A 16,069-nucleotide genomic window follows, 5' to 3' on the forward strand; every position below is an offset into this window, starting at 1 on the left:
AGCATGCAAAATGTGAGGAAAAAATACATCTTTTTTTCTGTATATTCCAATTATTTTACGAGATGATGCATTTTGATATTTTTGTCATCTGAGCTGTGATGTCTCGGGAGGAACATCAGCACCCTAACAAGGCAGTCGCCATATTTTTTACGTGTTAATTAGTTGGATAGGGAAGTTTTGATAGTTCTATGGATAATGCCTAGCACTGTGTGGCAGGCGGATGCAGTAATAGTACGGCTCAGGGTGTTAATCTTTTACATTTTATCGACACAGAGCAGCGAGCAGTTTGAGGAACCTTGATGCATACACCTTCACTAAAAACTGAGCTTTCTACTGAAGTGAATCACTAATACACTAAAAACTGAAGAATGCAGTTTAATAGAGAATAAACAATACATCTAGACAAGGTTTATGTGATATTTGCAGTGCAACATCCACATTTTACAACTGTAAATATACTCATCTGTCAGTCTTTACCATGGCCTGTTTCCAATGGCGTGTTCCAGACTGACAAGCAGACTGCGCTTCATAACAAAAAATTGCTAAATCATCTCCATTAAAAAGGGATATAAATTCGTCATTCGATCGAACATTGTCTCAGAAGAAGGTTCTTAAACACAACCTACCAATCTGAGTTCAGGAAACAATCGCTCCTCTCTTTATTGTTGCGAATGTTAAGTTCGCCTTCGTCCTCGTCACTCACCTCGACCACTGGTTTGAAATGATACAGCTGTACTGTATATCTAATTCTCGGGCACTGTAACGTTTTTTTTTTCTCTAAACATCCCTGTCAGGGACATTTTTTGTAATAATTGGTCAGGGCAACTTCGTTTACGACAATTGCTGTCTGTTTCAGACCTCCCCGCACATGTTAGGTTAATGGGATTTGCTATTTTGAAAGCGTTGTGTTACTTCAATGACATCACAGCTCTACAGCAAACTAGCTAGATGGGTCAATTTTGAGACTAAAGAGGGGCTAACTGGGACTGATCCATGAAGGGTGGCCACACCCTTTGCTGGACAATGTGAGACTAGACTATAAAAAAACACACATTGAGCAGCCAGGCTGACAGGGAACAAACAACAAAAAGCAACAACATCTGCGGAGATAAATGCAAAGTCAGCCGGGATTAAACCAAGGGACACTGCAAAACCGGCACTTATGCCAGGGGAGCCGTCCAAACAACACTCGTCGGGCACGCTACGACCACCAACCGGAACCAAACATAACAGGAAAGCACTCGGCCGCCCCAATGCTAACGGGCAGCTAGCCGTACAAAAATAGCGACACACAAGGTGGGAAATACAAACGAAAAGCCACAATGTCCTCCCTCGGAGCAGAAATAAGCGGTATAAAATCGCTGTTCACCACAATCGCTATCTGTTTCAAAGATGGCCTCACATCTTGTGTTTTGAAAGTTTGTCAATGATGTCACAACTCTAGAAAGCAAACAAAGCAGATGTGTTGACTTTAAGACTAAATTTCTATGGTCCCTGTGGCGTGTGGAACATTTTGCAACATTTTTGGATAATGGTGGGGTGGAAAACTACATGTTATGTGCCTAAGTGCATGCAAATTCTGTTTGGGAATACCTTTAAGCATGGCCACCATTTGTCCTTATCCATTTCCCATGCTCAGGATTGTTCCGTTCAGAACTGGTAAGTCGGCTTCACGCGGCCCTTTGGCACAACGACAACCGGTTTAGTCAAAGTCATGTACTCTCCTTACCTCTCTCTCCATCGTTGGCATGAAATACAAGCTGGCCATGGCTGCTATTGTTAAGGTGCCAAACGCTAGTCATCTCCCAACCCACTTAGGTTCTTTAGTTCGTATTGGAGTGGAGTGGCTGCATAATAGCCTTGGTGACGTCCTTTGTCCTTCGCTGATGGCCAGTGAGAAAACTCTCATTGAAAATCAGGAATTTATGGTCAAGCATCTGTTTCCCCAAGCAATTACCATCAGCTTGAAAAGCTTTCACGACACCAGAGTCCAAAAAGCTTACACTTACGCAAAAAGATTTATTTTGTCATCCGTGCACACGCCTTTATTTTCCTGCTGTCGGATGTAAGGACTTTAGCGGCGAAAGGACTTATGTTTGTACTTGTATATTTTTTACGTTAAATAGTCTCACACTAGATTTTTAGTTTTTCAACAGTTTTTTGTTGTCTTCTTGTTCAAGCTAAACGATTTTGGCTGACCATTAAATCTCAATTATTTCAACCAAAAAAATCCTGTTTTTTCTTGCTACTTTTTAGAGACAACATTAAGTAAAAAAAAAAAAAATTTTGTTCACCGCATATTCAGCATAAATAATATTAATCACCTGTAAGACAAAAGTATTCATAAATCATCGTGTACAGACAGACAGACAGAATGTCCATTTTCTTTTTAACAAAACAACAGAGAATAGAAAAACATACCACAAAGTCATCTCTTATTTAAAAAACTAAACTATATGAACATATGTACCTATCGCAATGGAACGGAAATTTAAACAAATATAAACATTTTTCTAAAGCTTCATATGAATTACCCCAAATTTTTGTCAGATTTTGTATTTGAGTGATCATCTTCCTCACCATATTGTTAACTTAAAAGAAAAAAAATGTATTCGGTAGATAATTTGACTCATTTAAGTTATTTTTGGGATCTGTAATTTAAGTCTTAAAATTAGGATAAATATTTTGAATCATATTAGATAATAGTTGTTCTTTGACTAGAGAAGTACAATAGAAAGAGAAATGAAATTTTTAAAAAAGGTTTCCTAAAATCAGCAATATTTTCTACCAATATAATTGGGTACCATTGTTTTTTTTTACGGATACATCCCTTTAAGTCAGCAGAATCAATCCGTGTTTACAGTGATTATATCCATTAGAATTTTAAAACAAATTATAAAAACAAAAGACTAAAAAAACATATTTTCCTTGGGAATGAGCAACCAACTGTGTTTTATTCATATATTATAAAGATTTTGATAACGAATCGTCACAATTTAATGAGTTGTATGCGTTTACACCCATTTGCTCGCAGCCGTGATGCTATCAGCTGATGCTAACCGTTAATGCTAGCAGCAAACCTTTGCATTTGCTGGGGGATTCTTTTGTTTTTGTTTTTTTTGTAATGAATAACATTTATTTCATCACCTAATAAATGATCTATAATGGAAAATTACTATTGATCAAAAAAATTCACGATATCTAGCTCTGGCTTACCATTTTCCTTTGAATTTCAGTCCTGCCCTCTTTTAGATGTCCTGTTCTCTTTATTTCTAAGGCTCAATGCAAGCCATGAACAAAACCCGGCAGATCTTGGAGAAAGGCGGAACCCATTTCTCCAACGCTTTCTCCACCACGCCCATGTGTTGCCCTTCCCGTTCCTCCATCCTGACCGGGAAGTATGTGCACAACCACCACACCTACACCAACAACGAGAACTGTTCCTCACCATCGTGGCAAGCCCACCACGAACCGCACACCTTTGCCGTACACCTCAACAACTCTGGCTACAGGACCGGTAAATGTTCCAATGTCGAAACTGATTCCAAATATTTCGAGTAATTGCATGTATTCATTTTTTTTTTTTTCAAGCTTTTTTTGGGAAGTACCTCAATGAATATAACGGCTCCTATGTACCCCCGGGCTGGAGGGAATGGGTTGCTTTAGTGAAGAACTCGCGCTTTTACAACTACACTCTCTGTCGGAACGGAGTACGAGAGAAACACAGCGGTGACTACTCAAAGGTAAAAGTCCAATTCAAGTTCATTATATTCACCAGCCTAGTGTTAATCATGTTCTCCAAGGCCAGACTTGGTGAAATTATTTTTCAGAGCCAATTGTTGCAAAGTCAGGATTGATGATGAATACAATTTTGTGAACCCATCAAAGCAAGCAAGCTACACTGAACTGCTGTGACCTTAGTCGTAGTGACTATGGAGACAATTTGAATTTTAAGGAACCCTGCAGAGTAGCATTTCTGCATGATGATTTTATGATTCATCAAAGTTCACCACCATTGTCATTTCAGTATGGGTCCCAAAAACGATTCAATTCCTCATGTGATTATTTTGTCCCATAACTAATAATTGGACTCTCAACATTTTATTAAAATCCCTGTATTGTAAAACAAAAAAATATTTCAAATTCTCATTGTAGAAACATAAAAGAGTTCATATTTTAGGTGTAACCTGTAAAAATATGCTGTTAATAAATATTTTCATGGAAGGCTTGACGTCTATACTGTCAATGACACTAAATGTGATGTTTAACAAAAAGTCATCTGATTATAGTGAAAAAAATACAATTGGAAAAAAATTAAGCTGGGTTTTTACAATTTCAAGATACTTTACCTTGTATATCAGATAAAACAAGAACAATCATACTTGAAATATCTATTGAAATCTTATATGGCAAACAATAAGATTGCATTTTTTTCTAATCTTGGGAGAATATACTAGACCAGAATAGAAACATCTTTATTGTCATTGATTGCAACGCTTTGGTGGGGTAAAGAGAGTCCTTCAGACTGGGTAGAGAGCAGGTGATTATTTTCTGGGTTATGTTGATGACTCTGTCATGTTTTTTTTACCAAAAATATCTTAAATATCTGAAGAGGAAAAAAAATAATATTTAGATTAAGACAAATGAGCGGGGGGGGGGAAATGGTTTAGAAAATCCCTACTGGTTTTGGTACACAATGATGAAATCAACCACGTCCTTAATTCTGGATCAAAATTGCTTATAAAATGTATAGCATGTAATGTGATTTTCAAGACTGTGAACAGGATCAAGCAGTTCCTGAGCTTTTTTTCAAAATTCTCATTTCTGTAGGATTACCTGACGGACGTGATCACCAACGACAGTGTCAACTACTTCCGGCTGTCCAAGCGAATGTATCCCAACCGCCCCATCATGATGGTCCTGAGCCACGTTGCCCCTCACGGACCCGAAGACTCAGCCCCCCAGTACAGCACCACCTTCCCCAACGCTTCACAGCACATGTAAGGGAGAGTGAGTGCTATCAGAGGCCGTTTGAGAAGTAAATTGTACTTGCTCTCACATATAGCATCATACTCTCACAAATGAATAAAAATACTATCACACAGACACAGTCATACTGATGCACAAATGCTACTATACTCTCTCATACACTGTACTATACTCTATTTTTCTCTCTTACACACATACTACAATACACTCTCTCACACACTATCATACTTTCTCTCTCACACACACACTATACTCTCTCATACACAGTATTATTCTTTCTCACTCAGCATCAACATTTGCTGTTACTATAGGGGTTTTTTTCCACACCCAGGTAATAATTACCTTACCTCTCTTTTTTGTTTTACTTTGGGTACTTTTGGTAACCTTGGCGATGCAAACTGATCCGCTTAAATATGTTGTTCAGTTTGACAAAATACTGGAGTTGCTCTTTGTACAGTAGTATGTGTGTGAGAGTATAGTTGTATTTGCGAGAGTATAGTAGTGTTTGTGACAGCATATTAGTGTGTGAGTGGGAGTATAGTGGTGTGTGTATGAGAGTATAGTAGTGTGTGTGAGAGAGTATAGTAGTGTGTGTATGAGAGTATAGTGGTATGTGTGAGAAAGTATAGTATTTTGAGTATGAGAATATGATAGTTTGGGTGCGATGGTGTAGGAGTATATGTAAGAGAGTATAGTAATATGTGTGTGACAGCATCGTTATGTGGTTGTGGAAGTATACTAATATATGTAAGAGAGAGTATAATAGTGTGTGTATGTGAGATAGGGGTATCTGTGAGAGAGAAGAGTAGTAAGAGAAAAAGTGGTTAGATCAGGCCCTAGGTTTTGAAGCCTTACCAGACTTGAGCCAGACAAATTATTTTGATTTGAGGGACCAAACCTAGAGCAAACCCAACAATTCTCATTTTATTTGCGAGGACTTGGAAGTAGGAGGCCTTCCCTCTCGCTGTCTCCGTGCGGCGGCGCAGGAGGTTCACAGAATCTATCACACGGAGCCTCCCCAAATAAATAGAAACAAAGAAGAACGACAAAGGGATCATCTTAAAAAAGTCAGCTAGAGAGAAACCTGGCCCAGCCTGAACCCGAACGTAAAGATTGATATTTTAGGTCCGACCCAACCCGGCTGGGGTCCAGCTCGGGCTTAAGATATTACCTCTAATTAGAGAGTATGTGTTTGTGCATGGGTATGACTGTGTCTGAATGAGAGTGTAGTTCTGCATGTGTGAGAGCAAGTGCTGTTTATGATGCACCCATAAACTACACCCTTCTGTCACTTTTATTGCATATGAAGCCTTTTTTTTATACGTGCACTCGTAACTCAACATACAATTACCGCACATGGTTTATTTATGCAGACGGACTGTATGGAATAATTAATATTCAGGGACAAGCACAGCCATCCATTTTTAAATGCACCATTTTTATATTCAAGCTTCGGTTTATCGATAACTCAATAAGGAATCCAATAATCACGCATGCACGTTATCTTCCTCCGCCAGTATTGTATTTGGCTGGCACGTTGTTCACAACCAAGCTGCTAATTTGTTCCATTTTGTCAGTGATGATCAAGGAGGGACATGAATGTTGTCGATGCAACGCATAGCTAATGATGACAGACGACTCCTTCTATAGACTAGTCGGGCCTTTTGTCTTTTACACTACTGGTTGGCTAGCGCTACCGGCTAATATAAAGTCTGGTATTGGCCTCTGGAGGCAAATCTAGAACCAGTAATTAGACTGCGCTTGGAACCCCTACCCCCGCCCATTCCAATACACCATTTGTTTGATTAATACAATTCCCTCAGCATCATTAACCTGTGCCGTGCAGGCTTTCAGAACAGAATACAGAGACACCTCGCTACTTAGCGCTTCGGTTATCGCTGGTTCACTACTTTGCAAGTATTGAATGGTATTTGATTTTCTCTGTTGTCATTAGTATCGACGTGTCATGCAGTGCGTTCTGCAGAAGACAGCACACAGTAAATGCTATCACAGGGGCAGGTTATGTGTGTGTTAGGTAGGCGTGACTTTCTGTGTGCGTGGCTGTGATAGGCTAGTGTGTGCTGTCAATATTAAAGCCCGGCCCAGCCCGAGCCCGACAAATTAACTCAATATAAAGGATTGAGCCGGAAGCAAACCTGCTATTTTTATAATTTATTTGTGAGGAGAAGGCGGGATTTTTTAGGGCAGATCCGCCAATGCGAGAGCTGCGAGAGCGACAAACGATCCATCGCGTGGATTCTCCACAAAGAAAAACAAGCAAAGGACAAGGACAGTTGTGTCATGAATTCACAGATTCATGGAAGATGAACACTTGTTAATTTTGAAACTCATGGAACAACCAAGATAGCATCGCATAAAACTGGATTTCAATAACATGTCATCACTGCCATTAACACGCAGTGGGGCTCATTCTTAAAGCGATAGCTACATCTAGTGGGCTTCAACAATTCTTACATGTAATCACACAACAGACTGGATAATTAAAAATGTTTTTAAAAAAATGTTATTGAGAAAGTAACCCGACCCGAACGTAATGATTGACATTTTAGACCCGATGAAATTTTGGGTTTGGTTTGGGCCGGGCTCAGGCCCAAGATCTGTGAAGCATAGCTACAAACTGTGAAGCATAGCTACAGCTAGTGTTTCAGTGGCTCTGTACATTGAAAAGAATTTCATAAATTGGTGTTGTTGGGGGATTGTTTCAAAGTCCGGGAAGAGACTGAAGTGGCGCCGGGAGAGAAGGCAATTGCAGCGTTGCAGTGTGGCCTTTTGCGGTTAGGCTACGTAACAACTCTTACAAGCTACCCCAATGCCAGATCAATTTCTTATGAAACGGATGACCTGGAGCTACAGCTCGTGGGAAAGCACTACATTCTGGAAAGTTGTATTTTATTTATGAAACCTGGCTCAACTGAAGGATTCCTTATACTAGTGTTGAGCCAGCAGCTCCCTAAATCACTTTCTCACACTAAAAGAATAAGCCCTCCAGTTTTGTTGTAGTTTTATTACAATTACAACGAATACAATTCATTCAACTGCAATTCTGTGTTCAGTGTTTTAATTTGTAGATCTATATTTGTTATTTTGTTACAGTTGTATTCTCTCAGTCCTTAAGGACGTCACCTCGAGTTAAGTTTGACCCTTTGGGGCTTTTTACGAAGGGGCGTCGCCTATGTTACCCGTGATAACCGAGGCAATACTGAACTTGTACATTTTCCCCAGTGCCTCCATACAAACTTTTAATTGCTCTTCTGCTATACGTTTGCATTCCTCCGGTGATTTTTCAGCGTGTGTCGTGTCCGGTTGTTTTTCATACCGCGCCTCCCACCTGTTTCGGACATCAGGAGAGGGAGTGGTAGTGATTTCCTGTCGTCCTCTGTTGATAAACCTTCGCACCTCGGCACCTTGTTCACATGATCGTACATTTGCTACTAGTGTGAATTAACGCGCAAGACATTAGTGTTTGTTTCGTTTAATCGATCCCATTTAGGAGATAAAATTCATTTGCTTGTGGAACGGCTTTGATTTAGTATTGTTTATTCCCAAGTAATTAGGCGTCCGTGTGGTTTGTGGAGGTCATTGATCAAAGTTGTGCTCGCCGTGTACGAGGTCATTGATTGTACTGTTTTGCATTTTCCATGTTTGGCTGAGCCTCCATTTGAGCATCGCATTAGCATATTTCCTGCTACTTCGGAAAGAAAAAGGTCAGGGGAAAATCGAAAAAGGTCATGTGTGTGCGGATAAGTGAAAACTTTCAATGCCGGGGAGTTGAACTTGAGGGCAAGAGCCAATGCTAAAAATGCAGTGGAACAAGTAACTTTTGCATCCTTGCAAGTAAAATAACTGTCTTCCATTACCGTGGAGTTCAATTCATTTTTAATATTCCTTTTGTATTGTTACATTTTTAAAGAATTATTCCAGGTAGAATTAGCCAAATATGAAAAGTCAATTTTATTCCATAAACAACCACCATCCATCCATTATCTGCACCCCTTATCCTTAGTAGGGTCGGGGGGGCGCTGTAGCCCATCCCAGATATCTTCGGGTAGTGGGTAGGGGACACCCTGAACTTGTTGCCAGCCAGTTGCAGGGAACACAGAGAAAGACAACTCACTCGCTCTTTCACACCTAGGGACAATTTGGAAGGGCCAACTAACCTGACATGCATGTTTTTGGAATGTGGGAGGAAACCGGAATGCCCGGAGGAAACCCACGCAAGCACAGGAAAAAACTCCTCACAGGAGGTTTGATCTCATGACATCAGAACTGTGCCGCACACGTGCTAACCACTGCCCCGCCGTGCTGCCTTATTTATTTTGTCACGGTCGCCTTGGTGACCAGTCTGCCCCGCCCTCTGGGCAACAGCTGAAAGCAGTTCCACTAATTGTGGGTCTGTATTTAAGGCTGCATTGTGGGCTCTGCCGTTGCGGGTTCATTACTCATTATTCACAATCCCGGTCCGTTATGCCTTGTCCTGGTTTAGTCAGTTATGCCTTGTCCTGTTTTTCTGTCACGAGACGTGGTGGCGTGGAAGGTGACCGGACCAGAACAGAGGCAGGGGGCATGAAGGGAGAACTCAAATGCGTTGACGATCCATAAGTTTTATTTTACAAAATAAAAGTCGCCCAATACTCCGGGGCAAAACAGAACAACACAGAGTTCCTCCGGCACAAACTCAACAGGACAAGGCATAACAGACTAAAACAGGACAAGGCATAACAGACTAAACCAGGACAAGGCATAACGGACCGGGATTGTGAATAATGAGTAATGAACCCGCAACGGCAGAGCCCACAATGCAGCCTTAAATACAGACCCACAATTAGTGGAACTGCTTTCAGCTGTTGCCCAGAGGGCGGGGCAGACTGGTCACCAAGGCGACCGTGACAGAGCCCCCCTCTTAAGGGACAGCTCCCGAGGTCCCAAAAAAGAAAAAATTACAACCTCACGCCCCGGAATGTTGACGCTCGCGATTGGGGCAACCCCGCTCCCTCCTCCGAACACGCAGGAACGGGGAGAGGCAGGCGCCATCTGCGTCGGGCGGATCGGAATCGGCGCTCGGCAGGGAGGGGGTCTGGTGGGCAAACTGGTCAGGGGATAACAGACAGGCAGAACCGACGAGAACAGGACAGGCAAAATCAGGGCAGGTAAACAGGACAGGCAAAATCAGAACAAGCAAACATGAGAGGGTCAAAATCAAAACAGACAAGACATGAGAGAGTCAAAATCAGAACCGGCAAAACAGGAGCAGCGGAGTCGGACTGGCACGCAGCTGAGTCGGACTGGCACGCAGGCAGCGGAGTCGGACTGGCACGCAGGCAGCGGAGTCGGACTGGCACGCAGGCAGCGGAGTCGGACTGGCACGCAGGCAGCGGAGTCGGACTGGCACGCAGGCAGCGGAGTCGGACTGGCACGCAGGCAGCGGAGTCGGACTGGCACGCAGGCAGCGGAGTCGGACTGGCACGCAGGCAGCGGAGTCGGACTGGCACGCAGGCAGTGGAGTCGGACTGGCACGCAGGCAGCGGAGTCGGACTGGCACGCAGGCAGCGGTGTCGGACTGGCAGGCAGCGGTGTCGGACTGGCAGGCAGCGGAGTCGGACCGGCACGCAGGGGAGACTGAATAGCAGGCAGTCGGCACGGGAGTCGGGCAGGCAGGCATCAGAGTCGGAGTCGGCCCGACGGGCAGCGGAGTCGGAGTCGGCCCGACGGGCAGCGGAGTCGGAGTCGGCCCGACGGGCAGCGGAGTCGGAGTCGGACTTGCACGCAGGGGAGAGGGAATAGCAGGCAATCGGCACGGGAGTCGGGCAGGCAGGCGTCAATTCTTCCTGGGACCCCATTCGAGGCACAGCAAGGGCCACGACGGGCGGGGCCGTGGTTCGAACGGGCAGGGAAGGCCAACTCAGTAGGCGCCTGCCGAACTGCGCTCTCCAGCTCTCCCCAAGTCGCGCTGGGATCGTTCGCTGAGTTCTATTTGTTGGCGGGTTCATTCTGTCACGAGAGCGTGGTGGCGTGGAAGGGGACCGGACCAGAACGGAGGCAGGAGGCATGAAGGGAGAACTCAAATGCGTTGACGATCCATAAGTTTTATTTTACAAAATAAAAGTCGCCCAATACTCCGGGTCAAAACAGAACAACACAGAGTTCCTCCGGCACGAACTCAACAGGACAAGGCATAACAGACTAAAACAAGACAAGGCATAACAGACTAAACCAGGACAAGGCATAACGGACCGGGATTGTGAATAATGAGTAATGAACCCGCAACGGCAGAGCCCACAATGCAGCCTTAAATACAGACCCACAATTAGTGGAACTGCTTTCAGCTGTTGCCCAGAGGGCGGGGCAGACTGGTCACCAAGGCGACCGTGACAGAGCCCCCCTCTTAAGGGACAGCTCCCGAGGTCCCAAAAAAGAAAAAATTACAACCTCACGCCCCGGAATGTTGACGCTCGCGATTGGGGCAACCCCGCTCCCTCCTCCGAACACGCAGGAACGGGGAGAGGCAGGCGCCATCTGCGTCGGGCGGATCGGAATCGGCGCTCGGCAGGGAGGGGGTCTGGTGGGCAAACTGGTCAGGGGATAACAGACAGGCAGAACCGACGAGAACAGGACAGGCAAAATCAGGGCAGGTAAACAGGACAGGCAAAATCAGAACAAGCAAACATGAGAGGGTCAAAATCAAAACAGACAAGACATGAGAGAGTCAAAATCAGAACCGGCAAAACAGGAGCAGCGGAGTCGGACTGGCACGCAGCTGAGTCGGACTGGCACGCAGGCAGCGGAGTCGGACTGGCACGCAGGCAGCGGAGTCGGACTGGCACGCAGGCAGCGGAGTCGGACTGGCACGCAGGCAGCGGAGTCGGACTGGCACGCAGGCAGCGGAGTCGGACTGGCACGTAGGCAGCGGAGTCGGACTGGCACGCAGGCAGCGGAGTCGGACTGGCACGCAGGCAGCGGTGTCGGACTGGCAGGCAGCGGTGTCGGACTGGCAGGCAGCGGAGTCGGACCGGCACGCAGGGGAGACTGAATAGCAGGCAGTCGGCACGGGAGTCGGGCAGGCAGGCATCAGAGTCGGAGTCGGCCCGACGGGCAGCGGAGTCGGAGTCGGCCCGACGGGCAGCGGAGTCGGAGTCGGCCCGACGGGCAGCGGAGTCGGAGTCGGACTTGCACGCAGGGGAGAGGGAATAGCAGGCAATCGGCACGGGAGTCGGGCAGGCAGGCGTCAATTCTTCCTGGGACCCCATTCGAGGCACAGCAAGGGCCACGACGGGCGGGGCCGTGGTTCGAACGGGCAGGGAAGGCCAACTCAGTAGGCGCCTGCCGAACTGCGCTCTCCAGCTCTCCCCAAGTCGCGCTGGGATCGTTCGCTGAGTTCTATTTGTTGGCGGGTTCATTCTGTCACGAGACGTGGTGGCGTGGAAGGTGACCGGACCAGAACAGAGGCAGGGGGCATGAAGGGAGAACTCAAATGCGTTGACGATCCATAAGTTTTATTTTACAAAATAAAAGTCGCCCAATACTCCGGGGCAAAACAGAACAACACAGAGTTCCTCCGGCACGAACTCAACAGGACAAGGCATAACAGACTAAACCAGGACAAGGCATAACGGACCGGGATTGTGAATAATGAGTAATGAACCCGCAACGGCAGAGCCCACAATGCAGCCTTAAATACAGACCCACAATTAGTGGAACTGCTTTCAGCTGTTGCCCAGAGGGCAGGGCAGACTGGTCACCAAGGCGACCGTGACATATTTACTTATTTATTTGTTTTTATTCATTTATTTAGTTATGTATCTGTTTATTAATTTGTTTGTTTATTTATGTATTTAAGTTTTCTACATTTATACTTTAAGAAAAACATTTTGTTAAATGAGCCAAAAATGGAAAGTGATTTAGTTTATTTCAGGTATTGCTTTTTGAAATATAAATTGTGATCAATATTTTTCTTATTTTCTTATTTAATTTAAATATTAGTTTTTCCTTTTTTAAGAATGATTCTACGATTTAAATATTGAAAGTAAGTTTATTAATTTTAAGAGTGTTCTTGAATTTCTTTTCAAAACGTTTTCTACTTTTCTACTTTAATAATTGTTTCTTTGTAGAATGAGCCAAAAATGGAATGTTATTTAGCTTATTTTAAGTATTGCTTTTGAAAACATGAGTTGCGATCAATATTTTTTTTAATTTTCTTATTTATTTTAAATATTACTTTTTTTAAAGAATGATACTAAGATTTGAATATTGAAAGTAAGTTTATTAATTGTATTTTGTGTATCTTTTATTTTATTTCTATAAAGCACAGTATTTTTTCATCTTGTAATTTCCATGCATCCATTATCTGCACCGCTTATCCTCAGTAGGGTCGCGGGATCTTGTAATTTACTTTAACAATTATTTTTAGTAGAATGAGCCAAAGTATTGTTTTAAAATAAATATTATTCATCAATATTTTTTCTCAATGCATAGTTTATTTTTCAAATTGTTTTTGTAAAATGAAAAAAAAAAAACTACATCTTAATATTATTTTCATATTTATATTAATTGATATTTCAAACTGACTTTCAAGTAAAATATGATGTACCGCAGGTATTATGCTTATTTTATCAGAAGAAAAATAATTAAAACTTTATCTGCTCAAAAAAAGAAAACAATAATGCCTTACCTAAAAAGAAAAATAAGCTTCAACATGCGAAAGTTTCTCAGCCATTTGTCATAAAAGACAAATGTGCACTGTAAAAGGAATACTTTTATTGTTTTATCAAAATATCAAGCTAGAAAGTTTAATAAAATAAAGTAAACAAATTTATTGGTAGAAAGTTTATTTAATTTTAAATATTGTTTAAAGTGAAGTGGGAGAAATTGGGGAATACCACAAATACATCTTCAGTCCAACTAGAAAAAACAAGGACACAGATCTAGTAAAATAAGTAAAATAATAAAATAATAACTAGGTACAGTGTTCTTGTTCCATTAGTAAAAAATGTTACTCGTTTTAAATAGAATTAGAATTAAGTCTGGAATTACAAAAAAAACTTCTGAAACACAGCAAAAGGTCCAGTGTGAAAAAAATCATTTTAATATTGTTAACTAATATTTTTCTTTTTATTGTTATTGTATGAATTATCTTTCATTCCAATAAGTGAATTTTAGTATACCTAAAATCTTTTTTTTCCATTTTGTTTAATTTTTTTACTATTAAACAAGTTCAAAAACAGAGTAAATCGAGAAAATAAAACAGTGGGCCCTTTACATACCAGATTAATTTGTTCCCAGATTGAGCTCTCATCTAGAATTTCTTGTATCTTGAACAAATTTTCTCCATGAGAAATAACTGAAAACCAAATAATCCGTTCCTGGCCTCCCAAAATTTAACCCTAAATAGCTATAAAACACATCTTCCTGATAACTATAAACACACTCAAACATAATATAAACATAAAATACAGCCATTAAATAAATAAATGTTATCAACTGAATAAAAAGACATTTTTTTATGAACACTTAGCGTGGAGAAAGTCAGATGTGTATGTGTGGTGGAGGAATAAGGGAGAAGAGTGTTGAAGATTCGTTAAGCAAAGCCATAAAAAGAAAACAACACAAGGGAATGGGATCAGGTCAGGGCAGGAAATGCATATGCTAACTGGGACGAGCTGATGCTGCCATTATGTGGTCTAGAGCCTTCTCTAGTGATAAGCGTCTCGAAATTCTAGTAAGTTGTATGTCTGGTAAGATTTTGGTTTGGAAGACATCTCGTATCTCAAATTTTTCGAAACTAGAGTACCTCGCATGTGGAGGGGCCACAGTACTTAAAATCCCAGTGAAAGATTTCTGCAGCTAAACACTGTTTTTTTACTGTTTATTCTTTTTTGTCTATTCTCCATCCAGCACTCCGAGCTATAACTACGCTCCAAACCCCGACAAACACTGGATCCTGCGCTACACGGGTCCCATGCGTCCTGTGCACATGCAGTTCACTAATATGCTGCAGCGAAGGAGGATGCAGACCCTGCTGTCTGTGGATGACAGCATGGAGAAGGTAGGAGGGCACGTCGTCACAGAAAAGAAATATCTCCGAGTGGCGAGTCCTGAGAGATCTGTTCTTGTTCTAACTTTTTAATATATTCACCCATGGACTTGTTATATAAGTCACTTTTCTGTCATTTTCAACTTGGACTTGAAGAGATTTATGTCCTCCTCAGATGTACAACATGCTGGTGGAGACGGGTGAACTGGACAATACTTACATCATCTACACATCGGATCACGGCTACCACATCGGCCAGTTTGGGCTAGTGAAGGGCAAATCGATGCCTTACGAGTTTGACATCCGCGTCCCTTTCTACGTACGAGGGCCAAATGTGGAGCAAGGTGCCATGTGAGTCAGGAAACATAATGGCTGATCATTTTTCATTCTTTTGTCACCCAAAGAAGTCAATATTTTTTGCTTCTGTTGCCATGCAGTAGCCCTCATATGGTCCTGAATATTGACTTAGCGCCAACTATTCTGGACATGGCTGGGGTTGATATTCCTGCAGAAATGGATGGGAAGTCGATCCTCAAGCTGCTGGACACTGACAAACCAGTGAACAGGTGATCACACTTTTTCTTTGTCTTTCACTGCGATTGACGGATTAAAAACACAAGCTAGATCTGATTTCAAACTACAAATGCTCCACTAAAATTGCAGTACTGTATGTTATCATGAAACAAAGTAATCAATCAACCATTGTCTTTTATATTAAACTAGGTCAGTAATTGGTGCTATTTTTCAGGTATAATTTAGTCATATAATCCCAATAGACCACAAGTTAATGATAATGGGATAACTTTTGGTTAGACAGGCAACACCACAAAAAAAAAAAAAAAACTATATACCGTATTTTCCGGAATATAAAGTGCACCTAAAAAACCCGAATTTGCACCCTAAGGACCGGAATGGAAAAAATGTAATAATGCACTTCCATCCATCCATTATCTGCACCGCTTATCCTCAGTAGGGTCGCGGGGGTGCTGGAGCCCATCCCAGCTATCTCCGGGCAGTGGGCAGGGGACACCC

General features: G+C 42.6%; 1 protein-coding gene across 2 annotated transcripts in view; it reads left to right on the forward strand.

Annotated features, from left to right (window-relative positions):
- Nucleotides 1-16,069, forward strand: part of sulf2a (sulfatase 2a) — a 115,650-nt gene that overhangs the window by 81,000 nt on the left and 18,581 nt on the right. For both annotated transcript variants that reach the window (XM_088338465.1, XM_088338466.1), the window contains 6 exons: nucleotides 3,278-3,517; nucleotides 3,592-3,743; nucleotides 4,831-5,000; nucleotides 14,899-15,049; nucleotides 15,213-15,388; nucleotides 15,475-15,603. In XM_088338465.1, the coding sequence (XP_088194591.1) occupies nucleotides 3,278-3,517; nucleotides 3,592-3,743; nucleotides 4,831-5,000; nucleotides 14,899-15,049; nucleotides 15,213-15,388; nucleotides 15,475-15,603 (1,018 nt within the window). The remainder of the gene's footprint in view (nucleotides 1-3,277; nucleotides 3,518-3,591; nucleotides 3,744-4,830; nucleotides 5,001-14,898; nucleotides 15,050-15,212; nucleotides 15,389-15,474; nucleotides 15,604-16,069) is intronic.

Source organism: Urocampus carinirostris, chromosome 6, assembly GCF_059441175.1.
Source record: "Urocampus carinirostris isolate Australia breed hairy pipefish chromosome 6, RoL_Ucar_1.0, whole genome shotgun sequence".
In the NCBI taxonomy this organism is placed as follows: domain Eukaryota; kingdom Metazoa; phylum Chordata; class Actinopteri; order Syngnathiformes; family Syngnathidae; genus Urocampus; species Urocampus carinirostris.